Raw genomic sequence first — 24,277 nt, forward strand, 5'->3', positions numbered from 1 at the left:
TCCCCAGGGCCGCGCTGCGAGCGGGTGGCCGACCGCTGCCTGGAGCACAACCCCTGCCTGCACGGCGGCACCTGCAAGGACAACGGCTGCGTCTGCCCCGAGGGCTATGGCGGCCCCTACTGCCAGCACGGTGAGCTGGGGGTGCGGGGACACGGGGACATGTGGGGATGAGCCACGGTCCCCATTGCCCTCTCGCCTGCAGGCGCGGAGCTGTCAGAGCTGGACCAGGACTGGCAGGAGGGCAGCGGTGGCAGCGGTACGCTCCCCTGGGGGCCATGCACCCGTTTTCCCCTTTTTGCACCCAAACCTGCTGCTGGGGATGTGCTCAGCGGTGCCTCCTCTCCCCATCTCCCTGCAGACACGCCTGGGCAGTTCAGCGCCGTGTTCAGTGACGGCTCCTACCTGGCCCTGCCCGGCCACCTCTTCCCCCGTGGGTGAGTGACAGCAGGAACCGGGACCCTCATGGCATTGCACCCATCATAGTGTTGCACCTCTTCACACTGCATTGCACCTTCCCCCTGGCACTGCGCCCCTTTCCTGCAGCACTGCACCCGTTGCTGCATTGGACCTTTCTCCTGGTGCTGCATCCACTGCAGCATTGCATCCTTTCCAGCATGCTTTGCCCTGGCCACCACGTTGCCACAGTCACAGCATTGCACCTTTCCCGTGGTGTTGCACCCTTCAAGGCTGCTGCACTTGCACCCATTATGGTGCTGCATCCCTTCCTGCAGCATCACAGCCATCATAACTTAGCACCCCTCCTGCTGTGTGGCACCCCTTGCATTCTTGCACCCACTGTGCTGTTGTATCTTACTGCATCCTTGTACCCAGCGCGTTCTTGTTTCCGTTGCATTCATGCGCCCATTGCATTCTACCTGCTGCATTCTTGAACCCATTGCATTTCTGCACCCATGGTGTTGCCCTGTCCCAGGCTCTGCACCTATGCCCTGCCCCTCTCGTTGCAGCGCACCTGATTTGCAAGACACCATTGAACTGGAGCCAGTGCTTTGGGTGGGGCACGGAGGTGTGGGTCTGGAAAGGGAGCACGGGGGGGTGCGGGCATGGGGTTGAATACGTGGGGGAGCCTGGAGCAGATGCTTACGGAGGGGGGATGTATGGATCCGCGGGACTGATACGGGGGGATCGCGGGTGCAGCTATGGGGACCCGGGACAAGTGGATGAAGGAGCACGGGGGGTCTGGAGGGGTGGGACGCAGGATCTCGGGGGGACCGGACGCGGATATGAAGGTGTGAGGGGTACGGATACAGGGCTGCGGAGGGATTGGGTGCGGAGGAGGTTGGGCATGGGGTCCGAGGAGGTATGGAGGCGGCTGCGGGGCCCTGAGGGCGGTGCGTGAGACGGCGCGGGGCGGAGCTGACGGCCGCGGGGATCAAACCAGTCCGACCCGAGCGCTGCAGGACGGCCGCGGCGTCGCGTAATGGCGGCTGGAAGCGGCCTCGCCAGAAGCAGGCTCCGCCGGAAGTAGGCCCCGCCCGCTCCGTCGCGGGCGTCAACTCGCGCCACGATCGGCGTTACCGCGTAGCCGTTAACGGTCCTGACGGCGGCGGGGGGGGCCGGGTTGGCCGGGGGCTGCGATGGCGCCGCGGGTGCAGTTGGAGAAGGAGGCCTGGCGCTGGACCGAGACGGTGCCGCCCGAGGCGGTGACGCAGGAGCACATCGAAGCGGCCTATCGCGTCAGGCTGGAGCCCTGCCAGCGCGGCGCCTGCCGGTACGGGCGGGTCCGGCCCGAGCTCCCGGCCCCGGGCCTCGCTTCCTTCCCCCGCCTCCTTCCGCGGTCCCCGCTCTCCGCCTCCCCCCGGGGCTGTGTGGCAGCGGCTCTCCTCCGCTCCTGGACCTTCAGGGCCGTGGTTCTCCCCCAGCTCCCTCCGTTGTCCCCCGCGCTCCCCGGAGCGCTTTCCCGCGTTATCCCCGGAGCTTGGGGGTCCCTCTCCCTGTCTGTCCCCGGATATGCGGCCTGGGCTCGTTGGGGCCCGCACCACTCCCTGCCCTCCCCCCCCCCCCCCTTTTGCTCCCTCCGGCTCTCAGCATGCCCCTGGGGCTCGCTTTCCATCCTCCCTCTGTGGGCTTCCCCAATTCTCTCACAGCCCTGTGTTTTGGGGAGGTGTGGGACGCTGCCAGTCCCCCTTGCTGTCCCCACCTTCCCCCCCGAGTTCCCAGACGAGGGGCTCTGTCCCTTCCATGGGTGACGGATGGTCCTGGTGCTGGTCCTGCAGGAGGAACTGCCGGGGAAACCCCAACTGCCTGGTGGGCATCGGGGAGCACGTCTGGCTGGGTGAGATTGATGAGAACAGCTTCCACAACATCGATGATCCCAACTGCGAGCGCCGCAAGGAGGTACAGCCTGCATCCTGACCCAGGACGAGGCGGGGGGCACCTCTGTGTCACACCTGTCCCAGCTGTTAGAGGGATGCACGGTGCCCCCGCTGCTCCCACCCCAACTGCTGCATTTCTGCTTGCTTCTCGGCAGTGGCAGATGATAACTGTTGCTTTCTTTCTCACACCAGGATGCATTTGTGGGCTTAAAGAACCTCAGCGCCACGTGCTATGTCAACACTTTCTTGCAGATGTGGTTTCTTAATCTGGAGCTCCGGCAAACCCTCTACTTGTGTTCCATCACTGAGCACACAGTCAGAGAGAGCATCCCCAAAGACGAAGGTCAGTAGAAACTTTTCACAGTAGGCTTTTTTTTTTTATTATTATTTTGCTGTGAGTGAAGAGGTCTTCCTCGTTTTCTTCTAAAACCTGGTGATGTAGAATTTGAGAGTGCATTTGTGGTATAATGCTACAGCTGTTGGTTCCATCTCTGTGTGACTCTTCAAGTCCCTCACTCAGCTTTTAAAAGCAAATGAAGCTAAACCATCCTTATCATTTTTTTCAAATCACAGTGATCTGTTTTGATTAAAAACTCACTTGGGATTTCTAGTTATGTTGCAAATAATCCAAGTAATTTTGTCAGGACGGTATCTCTGATAAAAGCAGAATTTATTCGCGATTGCAATGGCGGGCGTCCCACAAGTAGGAGCGCGCCTATGGACACAACATGACAGCCTTCATACCCTGTTTTCTCCCCCTTGCCTCCCCCCTCCCCTGTTTCCCCACTGGCTGGGTACTCCAGGTTCACAATCTTATCAGAAGGTTTACATTTGCTATTTACTTGTTCATTTATTTGTTATCTGGTGCCAGTCAGTAGTCATCCTGTTGTTTCCAAGATGTCTCGGTGCTCTCCTTGTCCTATTGATATGGTGATTTTCTTTAAAGTCCTTATCGTTAAACAAAGAGCACTGGGGGATGATGTCAGGCCTTCCCAATGTCTCTTCAGGCACTTCCTCGGGCATGCCATGGCTTATTCTCTGGTTTGCTCTCGTGCAGGATATTCTTGCAGTGTGTATGACAAAATATACATATATACACCTATATACAGAGTATGCGTTCCTGGGAAGGTTCGTCTATACGATAAGTGATGTAAACTATCAGAGATCTTCCCCAAGTTAATCTACTGGGACTCCCAGAAAGAACTATGATAGCGGAGATCATAAAATAAAAATAATATTATACAATTCTAATGCAGAAACAACACTTGATTCTCACAACACTGACATGAAAACAACAGGTCATTCACCTATTGATCGAGTTACATTGCTGAAAAGGATTATGAGATCTGAACACAGTGACGGCCATACAGATAAGCATTTTGAAGTGTGAAACGTGTCAGGTGAAAGAGAGATCTATTCGCGAAATCTGAAAGTCCACAGATGGTTTGGTTAGTTGGGAAACAAACTCAAAAATCTACATTTTAATTAAAATGGAAAATGAAACGGACACATAAAAACAAAGGTGTTATCTTACGGAGAAAAAAAATCCATTTTAACCAATATTGCAGAAAGTCACCCATAAATCAAAGCTGCAGTGGATGGTCGTGATGGAGGTATGAATATGCCATGAGTCACCATTAGAAAGGAGCAACAAGCACAGCCCTGGTGCATTTTTATCCCCTTCAGCAGCAACAGAACAGCTCGCTCTTGACAATCCTACCATGATAAAGGAATAAATCTCAGCTCCTCTGCTCCTGCTTTAAGGTGCTGCCCTGGGGACAGCGCTGCCCTCACTGCTGTCATAGCCTGAGTGGGGCAGTGCTGCTCAGAGCTGCTGCAGGCCCGTCCCTCAGGAGCTCTGCTTCTCCCTGCAGCTGTGCAGACACATTTTCCGCCAGCTTTGTAAAGCCTGCCTCAGGAAAAAGAAAAGCCCGTCCTTTCTGGGGGAGGCAGCTTTCATCCCTAACTAGCAAAGCCTTTCTGACAGTGCTGCAATTCTCCAGAGGTCACGGCTGTGCAGCTTGGCAGCACTGCGTAAGATGGAAACACTGCTGCTGGATCCTGCAGGAGAGAGGGTTTGACACCAGGCCTCGCAAAGCCCCAGTGCAAGTTTGGGGGCTGAGTATTTTGCTGGAGCTTCTCTGTTGCTCCTAGGTGTGAAATGATGGATGTGTGTTAATCTGAAATGGGCAGAAGCACTGAGATGAGCCGCTTGGCCATGCATGCGTAGCCTCAGCAAGCAGCTTCACAATTGTGAGAATCAAGTGTTGCTTCTGCATTAGAATTGTATAATATTATTTTTATTTTATGATCTCCGCTATCATAGTTCTTTCTGGGGAAGATCTCTGATAAGTTTACATCACTTATCGTATAGACGAACCTTCCCAGGAACGCACACTCTGTATATATGTATATATGTATATTTTGTCATTACACACGGCAAGAATATCCTGCAGGAGAGCAAACCAGAGAACAAGCCATGGCATGCCCGAGGAAGCGCCTGAAGAGACATTGGGAAGGCCTGACATCATCCCCCAGTGCTCTTTGTTTAACGATAAGGACTTTAAAGAAAATCACCATATCAATAGGACAAGGAGAGCACCGAGACATCTTGGAAACAACAGGATGACTACTGACTGGCACCAGATAACAAATAAATGAACAAGTAAATAGTAAATGTAAACCTTCTGATAAGATTGTGAACCTGGAGTACCCAGCCAGTGGGGAAACAGGGGAGGGGGGAGGCAAGGGGGAAGAAAACAAGGTATAAAGGCTGTCATGTTGTGTCCATAGGTGCGCTCCTGCTTGCGGGACGCCCGCCATTGCAATCGCGAATAAATTCTGCTTTTATCAGAGATACCGTCCTGACAAAATTACTTGGATATTTCCAACAATTTGGGGGCTCGTCCGGGAGTATTATCGCCTCTTTAGGAGTTTCCCTACTGCCCTGCACAGGATAGGTGCACCCTGCTGATTTCAGCGGTCCTGTCTGCGTGCTGAGGTGACTCCTTGGTACGGCCGATAAAAAGCTGAGACTGTTACAAAAAGGACGGACTCTGTGAAAGCCAAGGGGCAGGTAGGCACGGGCGTTGGCCATTGCGACCCGGTAACTTCGTGCACGGACCAAGGTAAAGGGATTTAACTCTTTCCTTGGGGGTCGGTTGAGACTCTTGAGTGTGTGTGACTGAGACGTGCTGTCAGTGCGAAGCGAGTGCGGAGTCCCGACCTGCGGTTCCACTGTGCCGCGAGGGGCAATGGCCAGGGACGGACGAAGCGGCTGTGTTGGTGAAAGGAAGAGTCTCGGTAGGGAACTGTTGGTGTGCGGTACCCTGTGCACTTGACGAAGTGCCAGCAGTACACCCCTATTAATCCGAGATAGGAGTATAGTACTCCTGAGGGATTGGGCCCAAAATCCGAGAATCAGAGTGTGGTAACCTGTGAGCTGGGCAGTTCACAGGAGTTCCCGAGAGCAGGGGAAAAAGGTCCCCGGAATGGTGCCTAGAGAGAGCCAGCCCCTTGGGAGAAGTGTTTCAAAATTGGAAAATAATCCCAAAACTAGGAAAAGAACAGGGAAAAGATATTTAAATACTGTATACAGTAGGGAGCCACTACAGGGAAAATCATTATTTTGACCGAAATAGGAGTCTGACGAAAATTGGGCCTATCAGACTTTGTATTTATATGTAAACAGTAAGACTCCTTTTCTGAAACAGAATTGGCTTAGGTCTCTTAATGAATGCAAGAAGTAAAGAAATGTGCCTCGCGAGGAGTCCAAGTTCAAAGGAAATAGGAAAGAGAAGTAGAAAGATCATAAATGGGATCCCTTAGATAACTTCCCCCCCTTTAATTTCTAAAGCAGTGCAATTTCTAAAGCGGCGGTGACCTCTCCAGAGGAGGAAAGTGGGTGCTGCTGATCTGTGCAGGGTCCTGGAGAGAGGATGCGCTCTCGATTACTGAGGGAGTTGTCATGCGAATGGGACCTGGATAGTTTTCCTTTCTCTAATACTAACCTTACTAATACTTCACTTTATCCTCTTAAGGCAGTCTTAGGTCAAAGGGAAAAAGGTGCGGTAATGCCTGCTGTTTGTACTAGAAGAGAAGTTAGGAGTTGCAAGAAGAATTCCTTAACTGAGGATCCTATAAGTGTAGCAGAACAATTAGATCAATTTCTAGGGCCTAATTTGTACTCATGGATGGAAATGATGTTTATCATTGATATGTTGTTTATTGGAGAAGGAGGTTGGCAGCTATGCAAGTGTGGGAAATGAATACAGAGGGAAGGTTGAGCTCTGGAGGAAGGCAGAGAGAGAGAAGAATCCTGAGGATAAATTGTACTGATTATTGTCACTGTCTTCGTGATTGTTAAATGTTTATGTCCTGAAAGTGTTGTGTTATGTTATGTCGTGTACGAGGCTGTTATGGAACAAGGGGTGTCTAAAGTGATATGAGTAGACCCCCTGGGTTGTATTTTGGCTCACTGGAGAAACACTGTTGGTGAGCCAGGGGGAATATTGAATAAGAAACCAGGAACGTAAATGGAGTAATGGGATCAGTTTTATAATTGAGTATCCTAATCATGAGACCAAGTGCTGGGTGTTTGTGGAAGTTGAGGAATTGTGTTGTTTGATTTGTGGATTTTGAAGGCACTGGGAGAGACTGTCTTAATGGTATGTGGAAATGCAATTGTTAATGGTATGTGGAATTGCAGTTTTAATGGTATGTGGAAATTATGTGGAAATGCAGTTGTTAATGTTATGTGGAAATTATGTGGAAATGCAGTTTTAATGATATACGGAAATGCAGAAATGCAATTTTAATGGTATGTGGAAATTGTGTGGAAATGCAAATTTTAATGGTATGTGGAAATTATGTGGAAATGCAATTTTTAATGGTATGGGGAAATGCAGTTGTTAACGGTATGTGGAAATGCAATTGTTAATGGTATGTGGAAATTATGTGGAAATGCAGTTTTTAATGGTATGTGGAATTGCAGTTGAGGGTACAAATAGTGGAATTGTGGAAAAACAAACAAACAAAAAAAAAAAATGGCAAAAAGGTTAAGGAAAACAGTGAGTTTGGAATATTAGAGTTGGGCCGGCACAAGAACACATCCCCGCACACCCCCCACTGCGGCTTGTAAGAACAACTTGGAGTGGGAGAAAGAGCTGGGGGCCGGAGCCTCCCTCTGTGATGTGAAGGGTGCAGTGCTTGTGAATGGGGATGGGACGAGACATTGGAAGTGAGAATAGCGGTCATCTGCAGAGCTGGGGAAACCCGGTATCCAGTGTGAGCACTGGAAGCCTGGGGAGAGGAGGGGGTGAAACTGAAATACAATGTTAGTAATGGCTGTGATGATGAGAGCTTGGAAAGTGAAAAGGGTTTGGGAAAAACAAACTGAGGAAGGCAAAGTTGAGCAAGGTTAACAGGGATGTCCTTACCTAGAAGAAGAGGTAAGGGGAGCCTGGAAGGACTCAGGGAGAGTTCCACCCTGCCAGGACTGAAAGCAGCAGGGGAAGCAGGGTGAAGAGGTTTATTTTCTGATACCTCTGGGTGCCTCTTATCTGTGCTACATCAAGAATTATTACCCATAGATGATTTTCATAATAGTTGTAGCAGCTACTGGAAAGAGAAGTTTACATTTTTTTGGACCAATTAAATACAGGCTAGGAGAACAAGTAGGAATATATAAATTCTTGTACATGCCAGGTTCTCCAAAATGATTAGTTGGGCATGACATGTTAGAATAGTTGAATGTAGAGATTAAATTCAGAAGAGACGATTGGAACTACTAGTCAAGCAAGAGCAATGGACTGAAAATTTTAAGTCTGACTTTAACACTAACTGGGAAAAGCAATGTCGTACTCCCAGAAGTTACGTAAATCCTAAATTGGGTATACACAGGATTGCAGGCATCAGGGATGCCTGGCAGAGCCAAAAATGCAGCCCAATGAAAGTTAAGTTAAAGATGGGAGCCAGCCCAACCAGGGTAAAGCAATGCCCTGTGAGGATACGAGATTGTAGGAGGATAAAAGAAATAAAAATAACTTATTGGATTTTGGATTACTAATTGGATAGAAATCCAAATACAACACCCGATCTTGCAAACAAAAAAAAATTTGGATGGCAAGAGCTATAGTTTGGTACAAGGTTTGAGGGTAATTAATAGAAAAGTTGAATGTATACAACTCATGGTGTATATCTTTATTAACCAAGCTAAGGAATAAGCAGGTGGGGTTTACCGTTCTGGACTTGAAGTGCACCTTTTTCTGCCTGGTTTTGCCAAAGAAAGTCTAAAATTATTTGCCTTTGAATAGGAAAACTCAAATATGGAGAGAAGAAAAAAATATATATATATATAATTAAAAGTAATAATAATAATAATTCAGTTAACCTGCACAGTGATACCCAGGGTTGTGAGAACAGCCCAGTGATTTTTGAGAACTGGTCAACTCGTGAGCCTGAGGTTTGGGCTCACCATCTCACAGTGGAACTTTACTGCAGTACATGGATGCTACCGTAACAAAGGACTGTGTGCAATGGACTGTGAGCTTGCTGAATTTCTTGATGGCTATCAAGTTTCTCAACAGAAAGCACAACTGATCAAAGAGAAGGAAGCAACTTGCTGAACACCCAGAACTCCAACGCAGAGCTGCCTCCAAGCCAGCAGTGTGCAACTGCATGGAGACTCTGTGCCAGTTGGTCAGACCTACAGGAGGAACCGTTGGGAGATGCTGAGGAGTCCTGGATTCATCGACGGAAGCAGTTTTGTGAAGACAAGGAAACCGTAAGGCAGGACATGCAGTAACTGCTACTGACAGGGTAATTGAAGCAAAACCATTACCTGTGGGGACTTCCACTCAGAAGGCTGAAATAATTGCCTTGACAAGAACCTTAAATATATGGAAATATGCTTTTGGGGTGGTACCCACTCATGGTACCATCTGGAAAGAGCAAGGATTGTTTACACACAAGGAAAACAAATTCAGCGTGATGTAAATCTACCAAAGAACATCATGGCTGTTATACATTGTAAAGGACATCAGAAGAGTGACACTGTACAGGAAACTGGGAATATGATGATGGATCAGGTGGCAAAACAGGCAGCTGAAGGAAAAGAAATTGGAGAACGGCTATAATTCCAGATGGTAAACTTGAAATACCTGAACCTTAGTCAGAACCTATAAGGTACTCTAGAAAGGATAGGAATCTAATTAATGAAGGGAAGAGAGCAAGCTGACAGATGGGTGCATACCCAGATGGACACACTGTTGTGCCCGTTAGTATTGTATAGAATTTGGTTCTAAGGGAACATAATAAAACATAGGGGGTACAGAAACCAGAAAGTAACTGTACAATCCTAATACCAGGAACAGGGTACAAGTGGGGCATGTTGGAAAGGGAGCCTTCCAGGACAACAATTGCAAATTGATTTTTTTAACTGCCAGGAAAAATGAGGGTTTTGATATATGCGAGTTCTAAAAAATACCCTTTCAGGGTGACCAGAAGCATTCCCTTGCAGGACCAATAGAGCCAAGAAAGTAACCAAGGTACTTTTGCAGGAGATTATTCCAAGGTTTGGGTGTCCTGCAACAATACCCTTCAACCAGGGAACTCATTTTATTGCAGAGATTGTCTAACAGGTCAGCAAGCATTGGGAATAAATTGGCAATTGCACACAGCACACAGACCACAGGCGAGTGGTCAGGGGGAAAAGATGAACTGTCTAATTAAATCACAGGTTGTAAAACTGGGACAGGAAGCTGGACTATCCTGATCACAGTTGTTGCCTTTGGCTCTCCTTAGTACCAGAACAAAACCTAGAGCCAAAGAGGGGTTAAGTCCTTTCACAATACTGTACAGAAGGCCTTATGTTGTACAAAAGGGAATTTCTACCCAAGTAGGGAGCAAAATACTAACTGAGCATGTGATAAGTCTACAGGAATAGCTCTGAGGAAAAAGAGAAACTGGTTCTAGGAGCTAGAGCCCAAGGCCTTGATATGGCTCGATAATATGTATGTAACAAATCTCTTTAAGATTCGCCCCTGGAACCAAGCTGGGTAGGTCTGTTCCAGGTGCTGCTAACATCCCACACAAGAGCATTGTGGATACATCATACTAGAGTTAAGAAGGTCCATCGAACACAATGAGAACTGAAATCAGCTGGACCCTTAAAATTGTGAATCTAAGGACAGAAATGTGGGCTCTTGTAACTGTTAGAAATGTTGATTTGATGAGTGCAGCATTTGATGTAAATACATGATGTAAATGATGATGTAAATGTATCTCTTGTGACAAACATTATTACATATCAATATTGTTTGGTATGCGGGCAAGCTAAGGATTTAAACTTTTCTCTTCTTGTTGTTCCTGATGATTTTAAGGCAAGAAATCAAACTGTTGCAGGGTTTGAGTCACTGTCCTGGTGGGTGATGATCAACAAGAATGTAGAGTGGGTTAACTACATCTGTTATAATCAATGGAGATTTACAAATTATACAAAGAGTGCAATAAAGAGAATTGCAGGACAGTTATATGCCACAAGTAGGGTGGCCTGAGAAAATAGGATCTGCTAAGATATGATAAAGGAATGTATATGTAACACTGAGTACCCGTTGTTGCACCTTCATCCCAATAACACAGCTCTGGATGACGTAATAACGAAGGCATTGCAAGGGCTTGGTGCCACCCTTGTCAATGAAGTGGCAGAAAAAAAATCAGGGATACTTCTGTCACTGGATGGTTGGAGTTCTGGTTTGGTAAATGGAAAGGGGTGACTGTATCCACATTTACTTCGTTGATAGTAGCAGCAGGAGCCTTGATGGCCACTGGTTGCTGTGTCATCCCCTTTGTGAGGGGACTAGTAGAGTGATTGATAGAGAAAGCACTATTGAAGCAAGCACTAATGGAGCCATTACATTTGGATAAAATTATGGTATTAGAGGAGATGGGAGTTAAAGAAAGTGAAGACGAGGGCGATGTCTATAAAAGTGAACCTTAAAAAAAGGGAATTGCAGAAATCAACAGTGTATAAAAAAAAGAAAAAGGGGGGAATTGTGAGAATCAAGTGTTGCTTCTGCATTAGAATTGTATAATATTATTTTTATTTTATGATCTCCGCTATCATAGTTCTTTCTGGGGAAGATCTCTGATAAGTTTACATCACTTATCGTATAGACGAACCTTCCCAGGAACGCACACTCTGTATATATGTATATATGTATATTTTGTCATTACACACGGCAAGAATATCCTGCAGGAGAGCAAACCAGAGAACAAGCCATGGCATGCCCGAGGAAGCGCCTGAAGAGACATTGGGAAGGCCTGACATCATCCCCCAGTGCTCTTTGTTTAACGATAAGGACTTTAAAGAAAATCACCATATCAATAGGACAAGGAGAGCACCGAGACATCTTGGAAACAACAGGATGACTACTGACTGGCACCAGATAACAAATAAATGAACAAGTAAATAGTAAATGTAAACCTTCTGATAAGATTGTGAACCTGGAGTACCCAGCCAGTGGGGAAACAGGGGAGGGGGGAGGCAAGGGGGAAGAAAACAAGGTATAAAGGCTGTCATGTTGTGTCCATAGGTGCGCTCCTGCTTGCGGGACGCCCGCCATTGCAATCGCGAATAAATTCTGCTTTTATCAGAGATACCGTCCTGACAAAATTACTTGGATATTTCCAACACAATGCACCACTCCTTCTCTCAGTGTAACCATATGTGTTCTGTGGGTGTGTGCATCGCTGTGGGTTGTGGGGTGGAGGTGCAGGGTTGTCATACGAAGCCATCTCACAGCTTGTACCGATCTGACCCACCACTGACCCGAACCCTGGCTCTGTGCTTCCCCTTGAGCAGACAGGAGCGAGCCTGCTGCTCAGCTTCAAGAACGAAAAGAAATCGTTTGGATTAAAAAAAAAAACGGACCAGGTTACCGTTTGCACTGTAAATCTCCTTGTCTGCCTGGGCCAGAGTGGTAGAGCAGCCCGTGGGGCTGGGCGGGAGCTGCGGCACGTGTTTGCCAACTTGTCCCACGGAGATGGAGCTGCCACGTTTGGTTGTGAAGGTGCCGTTGGATATCAGAGTGATTACAGAATGCCATCTGCTGTGTGGCTGACACGCACGGGCTTGTTTCTCTCCTTGTTTTTCTATACCAGGTTCCCCGTACGACTTCATCTCTCTGGAATGGCTGCAGAAGTGGCTGGATGAGTCCACCCCTCCCAAACCCATAGACAACACAGCCTGCCTGTGCTCGCACGGGAAGCTGCATCCTGACAAGATATGCATCATGAAGAGGATATCTGAGTACGTGGCTGACTTCTTCTATAGGAGATACGGCGGGGGACCCAGGCTGAACGGTGAGGCTTGCAGGTCCCCCTCCTGCTCCTGCTGTCTGAGCATGTGCTCAAGCCTTGTTCTGGGCCCGGCGCCTCGCTGGGCCATCCTTTATTACCATAACTTTATTTCTGTGCTGCCATTTCCGAGTGCTTCGTGGTGTTGTTTTTTGTTTTTTTTTTTAATCACTCAATTATGTTAGCATCCAAATAAATACAGTTAGTCTGATGCAGGGCTGGTTTCAGGCCTGAATCCTGCTCTGCCCTGGGAGAGCTGTGCACAGAGGAATTCCTGAGAAAGCAACAAAGTGAATTCTCTGAAATAGCATAACTTGCATGTGTCAACCCCCAGACTCTTCACAATGTTTTTTAAAGCCTGATAAGAAAATCTCTGTCCCCTCACCCCCACCCACCCCAGCCAGTCCTGGGCTGCCTCACCCGCTGGGAGCGCACACCCGTCAGTGAATATGCTGGTGCTGCACACATCTGCCATGCGTGTGATTTGTGGGCAGGGCTGGCTCTGCAGTCCCTGGGCATCTCTGAACCGAGCTCCAGGCTTGGTTCCCTTTGTAAAGGAGCTCAATAGCTCCCACTGAGACCAAATTAGCTCAGCTCCTGCTAGGCACTTATGGGGAAGAAATGCAGCCAGCAGAACATCCCATGATGCAGGAAGGCTTTCTGAAAACAGGGCAGCCGTTCTCAGTCAGCTGGAAAATCACCTGCATTTTCTTCATTGAGAATGACAGAGAGGGAAGGATGTGAGTGTGACCCCTGCTCCCATCCCGAGGAGTAAGACCATATGCAGGGCTGCTCCTGGTTCTGCGCAGTATCACAGGAGGTTTGGAGCTTTTCTGGGCTGTTAGCTGGTTGCTTGCAGGAGTTCCCTGAGCTGGGTGGCAGGGAGCCCTCTCTTCCCACGATGGCACCTCGGAGGTGTCTGCACGGCACCTCTGTGCCACAGAAGAGCAGTGACACAGCTTTGGGGTGCAAACCTCAGCCCCCCCTTCTGACTCCCACATTCACGTGTCAGTGCAAGCTCCCTCGCAGCTCTCTGCGTTCTGGTACCAACAAGCTGGTGGAACAGGCAGCACCTCAGCAAAGGAGTTGAACCATGGCAGTTCCCCTGCTTACATGCTGCCCCTCAGGTTGTGATGCAGGGTGACCGTGGTGTGCATGTCTTCCACGTGAGCTCTCAAACCAGCTAGATGCTCAGCTGCCTGTGCTGCAGTGTAACACAGTGTTTTTTTTCTCCCCCATCCCAGTCAAAGCACTTTGCAAGGACTGTGTGGTAGAAAGGTGTCGAATCCTGCGTCTGAAAAACCAGCTAAATGAAGACTACAAAACTGTCACCAACTTGCTGAAGATAACAGTCAAGGGGTACGTGAGTCCTGGTGCTTCTGACATCGCCAGAGATGTTTTTAGCTGTGCTAATCAATGCCCAAGTAGCTTTTTCTCGAGCTTTTTCCATTTGGGCTGTGACTGGCATTGCTGACGCTGCTGTCTCCCCGCAGGAGCGATGGGTTTTGGGTTGGAAAGGCGTCCTTGCGGAGCTGGCGTCACTTGGCTCTGGAGCAATTAAATGAGCAAGACGAAGACGCAGAGCACAGCAATGGAAAGCTGAATAGAAATGCACCAAACAAAGGTAGTTCTGCTGCCGTAGAGCTCCGCCAGCTCTGACTGATCCCCTGAACAAAAGACACGTCAGGTGTTCTGTGTGTTGTTTTACTTCCCTTTTATGAGCAGGGAGGGAAGGCACTTTGGGTGGTTTGATATCACACGGCCCTAATTTCAGGAGCCTTTTATTTGATAAGCTTCAAAACTGCTGGGTGATCTTCGTACCCAGAGAAGAAGATGAGGTAATGAGCAGCTTTACAGAGCTGTGTACGATTACCACCCCAGACACATGATCTTTTCATCTACTTTTATCTGAATGAGAGTGCGCAGGGGAGGAAGAAACATGAAAATTATCCTGAGGATGTTTACTGCGAAGGCCTACGGATGAAACAGCACAGCTGGTGGAGCAGCACTGGCAAAACACGGTTTAGAAAAAAAATATCATGAATTGGATTCTCTTCTATCCCTGTATCATATGTTTGTGATGACGTGGGGGGATTTTTATTTGCCTTCTGTTCTCTAAACCCTTAGAAATTGGGTTCCCTTTGAGCTTTTTTCCTTTCATAACGGAGGGCAAGGAGCTCATTTGAATGGAAGTAGAGACGATCAGCTAATTGCATTGATGTCAGGCTGGAAAGCTCCGAGAGCATCAGATACTGCAGTGATGCTATCTGCAAGGCTGCTGCTGGGGCTGGTGGCCTCCACTGAGAAAAGGGCACTTCTCTTCCCCGTGTCAGCAGCTGAGGGGCCATCCCACGTCCCGTTCCGTGGATCACCTTGATCTCAGAGCAGGCTGCACCTCCCAGAAGTCCACTGTAACTGCTCACAAGCCAGCTTCCTCCTTAGTCACACTGCTGCAAACTGTTACATTGCTGTTTTTAATGTTGCTCCTATTTGATGGCCAATGCTTCTGTCTGCAGAGCAGTTCTAAACTCCAGTGTAGCAATGCTCGTGCTGGATATCAGAGCATGGAGCAGAGCAGACCGTGCTGTGATGCTCCGCTCTCACCTAGAGGTTGGGGTTAGCTCTGAGCAGCAAAGCCCTGCGGTGCTGCAGCTGGAACAAATGCACCCTTTGTCATCTCACAAAGGATGCTCTTGTGCTCCACGCACTTCAAAGCACTCCTACGTGCCACTGCCTGGCCTGCAGGCACACAGGCCCATGTGTTGGAGATTAACAGAATAACGCTTCCCAGGTTTCTCCTGGGCTGAGAACTGCTGAAGGGAAACCAGGCTTCTTCCCCCAAACGTTTTCCCCTTTCTTTCAGAGAAAAATGGCGCAATCTTCTTATTTTTATTTTATTTTATTTTTTAATTAGATGAAGCAAATGAGGAGAAGAGAGAGGAGGAAGAAGAGTTAAATTTTAATGAAGACATTGTTTGCCCACATGGTAAGTCTCTGCGGGGGATGGAGCTGAACACTTCTGTTGTTGCCCACTGCTCCAGATGTTAACTTCCTAGCCTGGGACCAACACGAGCAGTTACCACAGAAGCGCATTTTTATTCTCATTTTCACATTTCCTGACATTTAAAAACATGGAGCAAGTGGTGCAAAGGGCACGAGCACAGCCCGGCCCCTCGGGAGGAATGCGGGTGCTGCATAGGGGTGCAGCATTACTCTGAGAGCAGGGGGAGATGCTGGAGAAAGCAGGCAGCATCAGATCGTTCTCCCTGTGTCAGAAGCTAGCCCAGGAGCACTTACGCACAACTGCAGAAACTGCTGTTTCTGTTTGCAGCCAGGGCACCGGGGCGAATTGATTCCCCCACCTGCTGTGCTTCGGTGTCCACTTACATCAGGCTGTGACCTGGTGTTGGCTGTTTTGCTTGGTGCTTTGCTTGGTTGGCCAAGCAAAGTGTTTGGGCCTCACTTCGTGCCCGACCTGCCTGCGTTCTGCTGGAGGCTCCTGTTGGCAGGCGTCCATCAATTAGCAGCACACCTCCTGCCGTTAGGGCTCATCAAGGCTGTAGGTTAATGGCGTTTGAACACCTTGTCACAGTGCTACCCGCTTTTCAGAGAGCGTAGTTCCCAGTGCAGCAAAGTTGCTGCTGGCAAACAGGAGCACTTAATGCAGGCATGCAGCATGGAAGCAGGCTGCTAGGGCTGTGGCAGTGTTGTGCTGCTCAGCTGCCCGCTGATCCGATGCTTTGGGCCATATGGAGCACAGGGGCTCCTGGCAGGCTGTGTTTCACCTGCTGGAGGTAAGCTTTGGCTCCTCATGGAGAACAGCCCTCCCACATCTGTGTACTTCACATGTTCCTCCACAGTGTATGGGCTGAGGTGTAGTTTGGGTAATTGGGCCTTAATTAATTGCTGGTTGTTGTGATGCATGGGGCAGCTGAGGTTACGCAGCAGTGATTGTGTTTGCTGAGGGTGCAGGAAGCACTCGGCTCCTGTTGCACAGGGCATGGGTTTGTCTGCAGCCTGCAAAACAGAGTCGCCCTGACATCTCAGCTTTATAGCCATGGTCAGAGAGCAGCAGCCCATTGCAGTCCTTGGTTCTCCAGGCATCTCCCCTCCCCGTGGTCTCTATTTATCCACTGCTTGAGGCTCTGAAACCTAAATGTGAATTCAGGCTTTTTGGCCGTCAGAGCAGAGAAACAATGAAGTTGAAGGTGACTTTGTGTATTAGTTGGGCTCTTTTTGCTGACACGAATGCCTTCCCCCACGCTGATACCCACTAATCTCCTCAATCTGGTTCGGTCGCTGAGCACGGTGGGGCAAAGCCCTTCTCCTGCCTGTCTCCCTGCAGGTGACCTGTGCATATCCGAGAACGAGAGGAGGGTGGTGTCGAAGGAAGCCTGGAAGAAGCTCAAGCAATATTTCCCAAAGGCCCCTGAGTTCCCAAATAACAAAGAGTGCTGTTCCCAATGCAAGGTATCTGAATAGCAGACAACACAGCCCCTCCGCTGGCTGTAAATACGTGGCCATGTTTCTGGTTTCCTCTTTGACGTTCTCCAGTACAGTGGGGAAAAACAATGTCACCTGTGAATAGCTGCTAGGAACTGAAGCACCAACCTGTTTTGTGCAGATTTTGGAGCGCGAAGGAGAAGAAAATGAAGCACTGCACAAGATGATGGCCAGTGAGCAGAAGACATCCCTCCAGAACTTGTTCCACGACAAATGCCGGCCTTGCCTGGGCAGCTGGCCACAGGTAGGGGCCAGGGGGAGGTTTTGGGTGGAAGCTGTACCCCTGCTGAGCTGCTCTGGCGCCGAGCCCTGCCTTTGGAACACGGGAGTCCTCGTGTGCCACCCAGCTGTCGCTGGCCTGGAGTCAGATAAGCGGAGTGGCATTTCTCGATGGTTACATCCATCCCTGGAAGTACCGACGCAGCGCAGCCCTACTGATAGTGTTCAGAAAGTGGGGGCAGGTGGGGTGGTGTCACCCCATGCTCGGGGTACACAGAGGGATCTGCTTCAGTGCCCCCCAGTCCCGAGGAGTGGTACTCAGCCAAAGGAGCCCCAGTGCCGGAGAGCTGCTCTGGGGAAATGGCCGTTTCCTGCTATGAATTACAGGTAATTGGATCTGAAGCTAAATTGACTTTGTAATAAACACAAGATTAGTAATGTAAGTGCTCGGTACTTGATCTCAAATTATTTTACTTGGCTTTCCCAGCGCGCTTGGATGGAGTTGTCATGGTAAAAATGCTGAGGTCTCAAAGAGAATGAGCGCTGCAGAAAAAGCTGAACAGTCATTGCCTCTCTGTTGTTGGGTTAATTAACAGAAGGCCGTGGGGTTTTTTTCCCTTCCAGGAGACAGACGAGCTGTATATTGTTTCACAGTTCTTCGTAGAAGAATGGAGGAAATTTGTCAGGTAACTGGGCTGAGCACTTTGGTACTTTCTGTTTGGTTTTGGGGCTTTGAGTTGGTGTTGCCCAGAGCTGTGTGCGTAGAAACAAGGAAGCTGGTTTGGAAGGACTTGGACCCTGCACTTGCAGCAATTGTAATACACTGCAAGAATCTGAATTTCCTTGTTCACCATGCCTTAACCAGATGGTCAGATTAGATAGTAACCTGATTAGTTTTTTCATCTGCCTGGAGCTGTATCCCAGGCAGAGGTCACCGTTGCCATGGGCTGCGTGTGGTGCGGGCTGTGCGGGACAGGAGCGCAGTTTTGCAGTGCTCAGGAGCACAGCTCTGATGCCGTGTCGGTGGCAGTGTCACATTCCCCATTGGAATGTCACCCGCACATACCCACCTGCGATTTCCTTTTCTTGCTGCCTGCAGACTTGTGCTTTCTTGCTCTCTGTGCCATAACTTCCCCCATTTCCCTTTGCCCGAGCAGGAGGCCGACGCGGTGCAGCCCCGTTTCCTCGCTGGGGAACAGTGCTCTGCTCTGCCCCCATGGGGGCCTCATGTTCACCTATGCTTCCATGACCAAAGAAGACTCCAAGCTGTGAGTTCCTTCTCCTCTCACCTCTGCCTTGCCCTGAGAGCCCCGGGGAGCTTCCCAAAGCTCACTGAGCTATGGGCGACCCAGGAGCACGCTCTCCCCCCCAAACAAAGGGAGCGCAGCTGCTTCCTCAGGCATATCTCACTATAAATTTCCATGCAGGGCGAGACCCAAATTGTCCAAGGATGCTGGCTCAGGAAAAAAGAGCTTACTTAAGCTTGGCTAGTTCCTAACAATAGCCTACCCGGAGCCTGACTGGGGCGTAGCAACATCTAGCTGCTGAAGCTTTGCTTTCCCTGAGACTTGCCCCCGGAGCGCCGGGCGCTGGGCTGGAGTTAATGCTCCGCAGCCTTGCTTCTGCAGCGAGGCAGAACTAACAGCAGCAGACCTTCCACTTCTCTCCTCCTCCCTCTGGCCATGCTGGGCATGGCTGGAGCTCAGCAGCGTCACTAAGGACACGCTGCTGTGCCTCCGTTACCTTGGGCACGCTGGGGCTGCAGACGGGTTCTGCTGCTCTCGCAGTAGCAGACTGGGAGGAAGAGGGGAGGCTGTTCTGGGCTCGGCGTTCCCATGTCATAAAGCACGTTCTCGTTTCTTTGCACAGTATAGCTCTAATATGGCCCAGCGAGTGGGAGAGGATTCAAAAGCTCTTTGTGGTGGATCACGTCATCAAAATCACCCGCACACGAGTAGCCGGGGAGCCCGAGAGCGCACTGTACAGCTCCGAGCCCCGTGAGTGAGCTTTCCTGCCGCGTTGCTCCGCGGTGCTGCGGGACCCGGCCCTGCTTGGGCACATCCCTGTGGATCCTGCTGAGCTGCGCTGTGGGTTGGCGAGGAACAGCGCCGGGCAGGTGCAGTGCTTGCTGTCTCCAAGGAGCTGAAGCAATTAAATGCCTTTTCCTTTGTGCCTCCCCAGAACTGTGTCCAGAGTGCAGAGAAGGGCTGTTGTGCCAGCAGCAGCGGGACTTACGCGAGTACACCCAAGCGACCATCTACATCCATAAAGTGGTGGATAATAAAAAGGTACAGATCTCTCCTTCGGCCCTCCCTCATCCCAGCACCATTTCACTGTTCAGAAGCTGCCCCAACTGTGAACCCACGTGGCCAGACGAGTGGCTGTCTGCAGGCAGGGCAAGGCAGCTCACAGGCTTCTGCTGATTTCTTTCTCCCTCCCAGCCCTGTTCTGAGGGATGAGGTGGAACCCGGAGATCTGCAACTAAGCTGTCAGAGCGGAGCACAGAATGTGGTCTGGAGCCACTGTTGTGGCTTTGCAGCCTGCCTAGGGGCTGAATCCCAGCGCGGTGCTTGGCTCCAGTGCGGAGGAGGGCTTTTTGTCGTGGTGCTGGACAGGGCTGTGAGAACAGGCTGCTATTCTTCACCCGGCAGCTGGGGCTGGCAAGAGGGGGCGAGAGCTGGCACGCTGATCCCTCGTTGGTGGGGCAGTGCCCACAACAGTGCTCAGAACCACTGCTCCCCTCCTGCCAGCTCTGCCTCACAGTCAGGGAGCGTTTCCCAGCGGGAAGCCACGGCCCCGTGCAGTCAGCAGTCAGCATAGGGCAGCACTGCTGGAATCCAGAAGGCTCTAGGGATGCTGCAGTTGGTGCCGGACAGCTGGGAGTTGCAGTCTTGAACTTCAGAGACCTGGATGGGGAAGGGAGCTGTTGGACAGCTGGGGTGCAGAGCGCAGCTGTGCTCCCTGCAGACTGCAGGCAGAGCGTGGCCGTGCAGCGCCCAGCAGAGCCGTGCAGCCTGCGGGAGGTGAACAGGGTGTTGCGTTCTGTACGTTGGTGTCAATTATTTAGATTTCATTTTACTTACAAACTGCAGACCCATAAATAACAGCGGTGAGTGCCTCTTTCGGGCTGCTGCAGGGATGGATAAGTGTATAATTTACAGATAATACTCCTTTCTCGGGGTTAGGGCTTTCGTAATACACTTAGTTGAGTGGAGGAGCAGCCAGCTAATGGGAAAGAAATCAGTGCAGGCCCCCAGAGACGTTCCCTTTGCCTGGAGAGGTCTGGAGCTGCAGGAAGCAGGATGTCCCCGCAGTGGGGTTTGCTTGGCCACCAGCAGCTGCAGTCCAACAGAGCAGCTCCAGAGCTGCATCTTCTCCCAGGCCTGGTCCCTATGGCTCAGTGCAGCTGGGGGGAGAGTGTTCCCCGAGCACGTGGAGCAGATCTCTGGGTTTCTCTAGCTCGGTTCATTTGATCAAGGTGGCATCCTTGAAGTCTTGAAAGCTGTTTGCCATGATGTGACAGTCTGGGTTATGGAGAATGATTTTTATGACTTCAGGTAATGAAGGATGCTGCTCCGGAGCTGAACGTGAGCAGCTCAGAAGCTGAAGAGGAAAGGGAGGAAAACAAGCCAGAGGGGGAGCAAGACCCAGATTTTAACCAGGTAGAGATCAAAACACTGCGAGGTTCCTCTGCTCTGCACCAGCCTCTTTGAATCAGTGTGATGGAACAGCTCTCCTCTGTTTGCATCTTATGGGGCAGAGGGAAAGCAGCAGTGCCCATGTGTCCCATCCTGGCAGTCATACTACACATTTTGTCTCCGTTTGCATTACTGGGGCTGGTTTTGTGCCTGCACTCTTTGGTTTTAAAGCCAGCTAAGTCAAAAGCCTCTGCTGAGAGACCTGCCCACTTGATGTTTGGGTCACCCCGAATCCTCTTATTTCTGATGCTACGTCCCAAATGGAAGGACAATGGGGCCTGTGCCTCCTGGCACCAGGGCACTGCCGGTGCTGTATCACAGTGCAGGTGACACCACGGTGCAGAGGAGGGATCACTGCGACATCAGGATAAGCTCAGTGCTGATGCTAGGAGCAGAAGTTGAAGTTTCTTTGGTCTTCCTACTCTCCTGGTGGTGCTGCATGTGTCAGTGCTCCCCTGGGGCAGTGCTGCAGCCTGGGAGGGAGCTGTGAGCTGTGCAGTGCCCGCGGTTGAGCTCCTCATGCCTGGCTCTCTTTCAGAGCAACAGTGGTGCGAAGCGCCAGAAGCTTTCACACCAGAGCTACGTCTCCTACCAAAAGCAGGGCATCCGGCGGAGCACCCGGCACCGGAAGGTCAGGGGGGAGAAAGCACTGCTCGTTTCTGCTAACCAAACATTGAAAGAGCTGAAAATACAGGTAAGGCGGACTTGCTGCAAGAAATGTGTCTTCTGGAATAAAAAACCCACGAGGTTAATAGTCAGGAGAGCGCAGCTGGGAGGAGATGGAGGGAAGAGTTTGAGTCCCCAGCGGCGGCAATGTGTGTCTGTGTGCAATGTCTGTGTGTGTGTGTGCGCTGCACGCGGTCTTTTTGTGCAGCTCAGCAGTATGTTTTTTCCTCCGCACAAAACCAGCGTGTCTCATTGTGTTGGCACAGATCATGCATGCATTTTCAGTTGCTCCCTTCGACCAGAACTTGTCCATCAATGGGAAGATCCTGAGCGACGACACAGCGACGCTCGGCAGCCTGGGCGTCATCCCCGAGTCCGTCATCCTGCTCAAGGTAAGGCAGGAGCAGCGCAGCTCTGGGAGGAAGGAAAGCAGAGAGCTGAGCTGCTTTGCTGGGCTCTTCCCTTGCAGCTTTTTGGGGAAGAAGAGCCTCCTTAAGGAGCGTGACCCCATGCACTCTGCCGGGCGCTCGGTAACTGTCCTCTTTGCTTTCAGGCTGATGAGCCAATTGCGGATTATGCGGCGATGGACGATGTGATGCAAGGTGAGGGAGGGCAGCCCTGTGTGCTTGGGGGGGAGGTCTGGGATTTGGGAGGCTGCCTTGCTGCTGTGCTTCTGGCAGGGACAGGGGCGGCTGTGTAGGGCTGTGTTGGCTTTGGGTTGAAACGTGAGGGGAAAATTGAGATGTTGAAGCTTTCCTGCGGCTGTCGGCTGGAGGTGCAGCTGAGTGCCACAGCGCGCTGCGCTCACACAAAGGATCCTTTTAGAAGTGACTGTCAGGAGACTTCTAACATGATGTCTCTCTGTTCCCATCCCCAGTTTGTATGCCTGAAGAAGGATTTAAAGGTGAGAGTCTTGCCCCTCCCCTTTTACTGAAGCCCATGCTGACTTCAGCTCCGCCTCGCCAGCGCTGTAACTGTCGGCTGGTTGTCTCCTTGCTCCCAGGGACTGGCTTACTCGGACACTGATGGCTTTACAAGCACTGGCAGACCAGAAGAGAAGAGGATTTGACATGGTAGGGCATTTAGAGAGAAGGTGGATACGGGACTGAACTCTTGACTCTTCCAGAAGGCAGAAGCCCATTCTGAAATGACTGCCCCCAAAATGCCTTATGTCAAAGCAGATTGCACTGAAGGACATCCTGACTTCAAGAGAACGTTCCCCATTTTATATTTAATAAAGCAACAGTAGGGTTGGAAAGTGTAGCAGCAGAGGCAGCGTGTGCCAGGTTCAGGCAGATGTTTGCAGCAGGGGAGGCGGGGGCCTCGTCTGTCCCAGAGGAGTTGTGATGCGGTCGATCAAAACCAGCTCCATCCATTCTCCGGTAACTCTTTAGGCGTAACCTGCTTCCAGATAATCCCCTCTTTGATCCGCTATTCCTCTTTCAGTACAGCATGAAAGTAAAGAAATTGTTCGTTGTGAGGAATGTCTTCATCCATTTCCCTGCAGTGTGAGCCCTGCGCTCCCAGGGCCGGGCTGCCCGCACCGCACTGCTCGCCTTCGCAGCTTCACTTCCAGGCGCGACCGCTCCGAGTAACCGCACGGTCTCTCTCTCTGTGAACTGTGTTTTTAGAAACGTGGGCTGTTTTAATGACTTTTGATAACATCTTTCTCTGGTCCGTTACTGCCGGGAGCCCTCTGCCCCTTGCTTCGGACCCATCAGGGCTGCGTGGGCCCTGGCGAGAGGTTTTCCCTCTGTTCTTGTTTTCAGGAATGCACTAATTAATTTTTTTACATCTCCAGCTCCCAGAAAGGATCTCTCCCTCTCCCCAGTTGCGTGTTTGTAGCAGGAGCTAGTGTTACCACTTCCAGACTTGAGGAAAGAAAAAAAAAAAAAAGGGGCACTGTTGAGGTATCTTCATAATAAAGTTAGACATTTCTCGTTCTGTCAGAGGTTTGTGGCCGCTGTTCTGGGCACCCTGCTCTCCCCTGGGCCTGCAGCCTTCCTGGCTGTTGGCACCCACTGCTTTCCTTGAGTGCAGCCCACGTGCTCCCATGCCCTGGGCCAGGCGATGCTTGGCAGCCCTTCCCTAGCAGATGCAGTGCTGGCTCGTGCTGTGGGACAGAGCTGCCCACATCCCTGCATGCCTCCAGCCTGGGCAGCTGTGGGGCTGAGCCCTTGGTGCTCCTGTGCTGGCACTGGGCCCTATGAGTGCTCCCTGGGTGCAGCAGCTTGGTGTCAGCCCCTGGCACCTGGCGTGCAGCAGTCTGTGCCAGCCCTTCCCCAAGTCACCGCCTTCCTCCTGCAGCCCAGGTCGTGGCTCTGGGGGATGCTGAGGAGTCCTGGGGGCACCCATGGCATGGGGGCTGGATGGATGGCTGGACTCTGGGCTCCAGTGGTGGGAGATTAAATGGACAGATAGAATCACTGGCCACCAGAGTTGGGATGTTGAACGAGTGGAGGGACGGACAGGTGGACTCAGTCATGCACCAGGGCTAGGAGA

The 24,277-nt window shown here is 50.7% G+C and overlaps 1 protein-coding gene across 1 annotated transcript; it reads left to right on the forward strand.

The window, feature by feature from the left end:
* Positions 1 to 1,595: 1,595 nt before the first annotated feature.
* On the forward strand, positions 1,596 to 22,801 carry LOC306954426 (ubiquitin carboxyl-terminal hydrolase 48-like; the record flags this gene model as incomplete). The annotated part of the gene is made up of 19 exons (XM_079545518.1): positions 1,596 to 1,729; positions 2,235 to 2,355; positions 2,526 to 2,676; positions 12,495 to 12,695; positions 13,934 to 14,048; positions 14,183 to 14,313; positions 15,604 to 15,675; positions 17,035 to 17,159; positions 17,314 to 17,436; positions 18,036 to 18,097; positions 18,569 to 18,679; positions 19,281 to 19,408; positions 19,593 to 19,699; positions 20,969 to 21,073; positions 21,648 to 21,803; positions 22,042 to 22,167; positions 22,329 to 22,377; positions 22,653 to 22,679; positions 22,779 to 22,801. 19 exons carry the CDS (start codon positions 1,596 to 1,598, stop codon positions 22,799 to 22,801), a joined length of 2,067 nt encoding a protein of 688 aa, XP_079401644.1.
* Between the last annotated feature and the right edge of the window lie 1,476 nt (positions 22,802 to 24,277).

The sequence above is a fragment of the Tetrao urogallus genome, assembly GCF_951394365.1.
Source record: "Tetrao urogallus genome assembly, chromosome: 21".
Classification (NCBI taxonomy): domain Eukaryota; kingdom Metazoa; phylum Chordata; class Aves; order Galliformes; family Phasianidae; genus Tetrao; species Tetrao urogallus.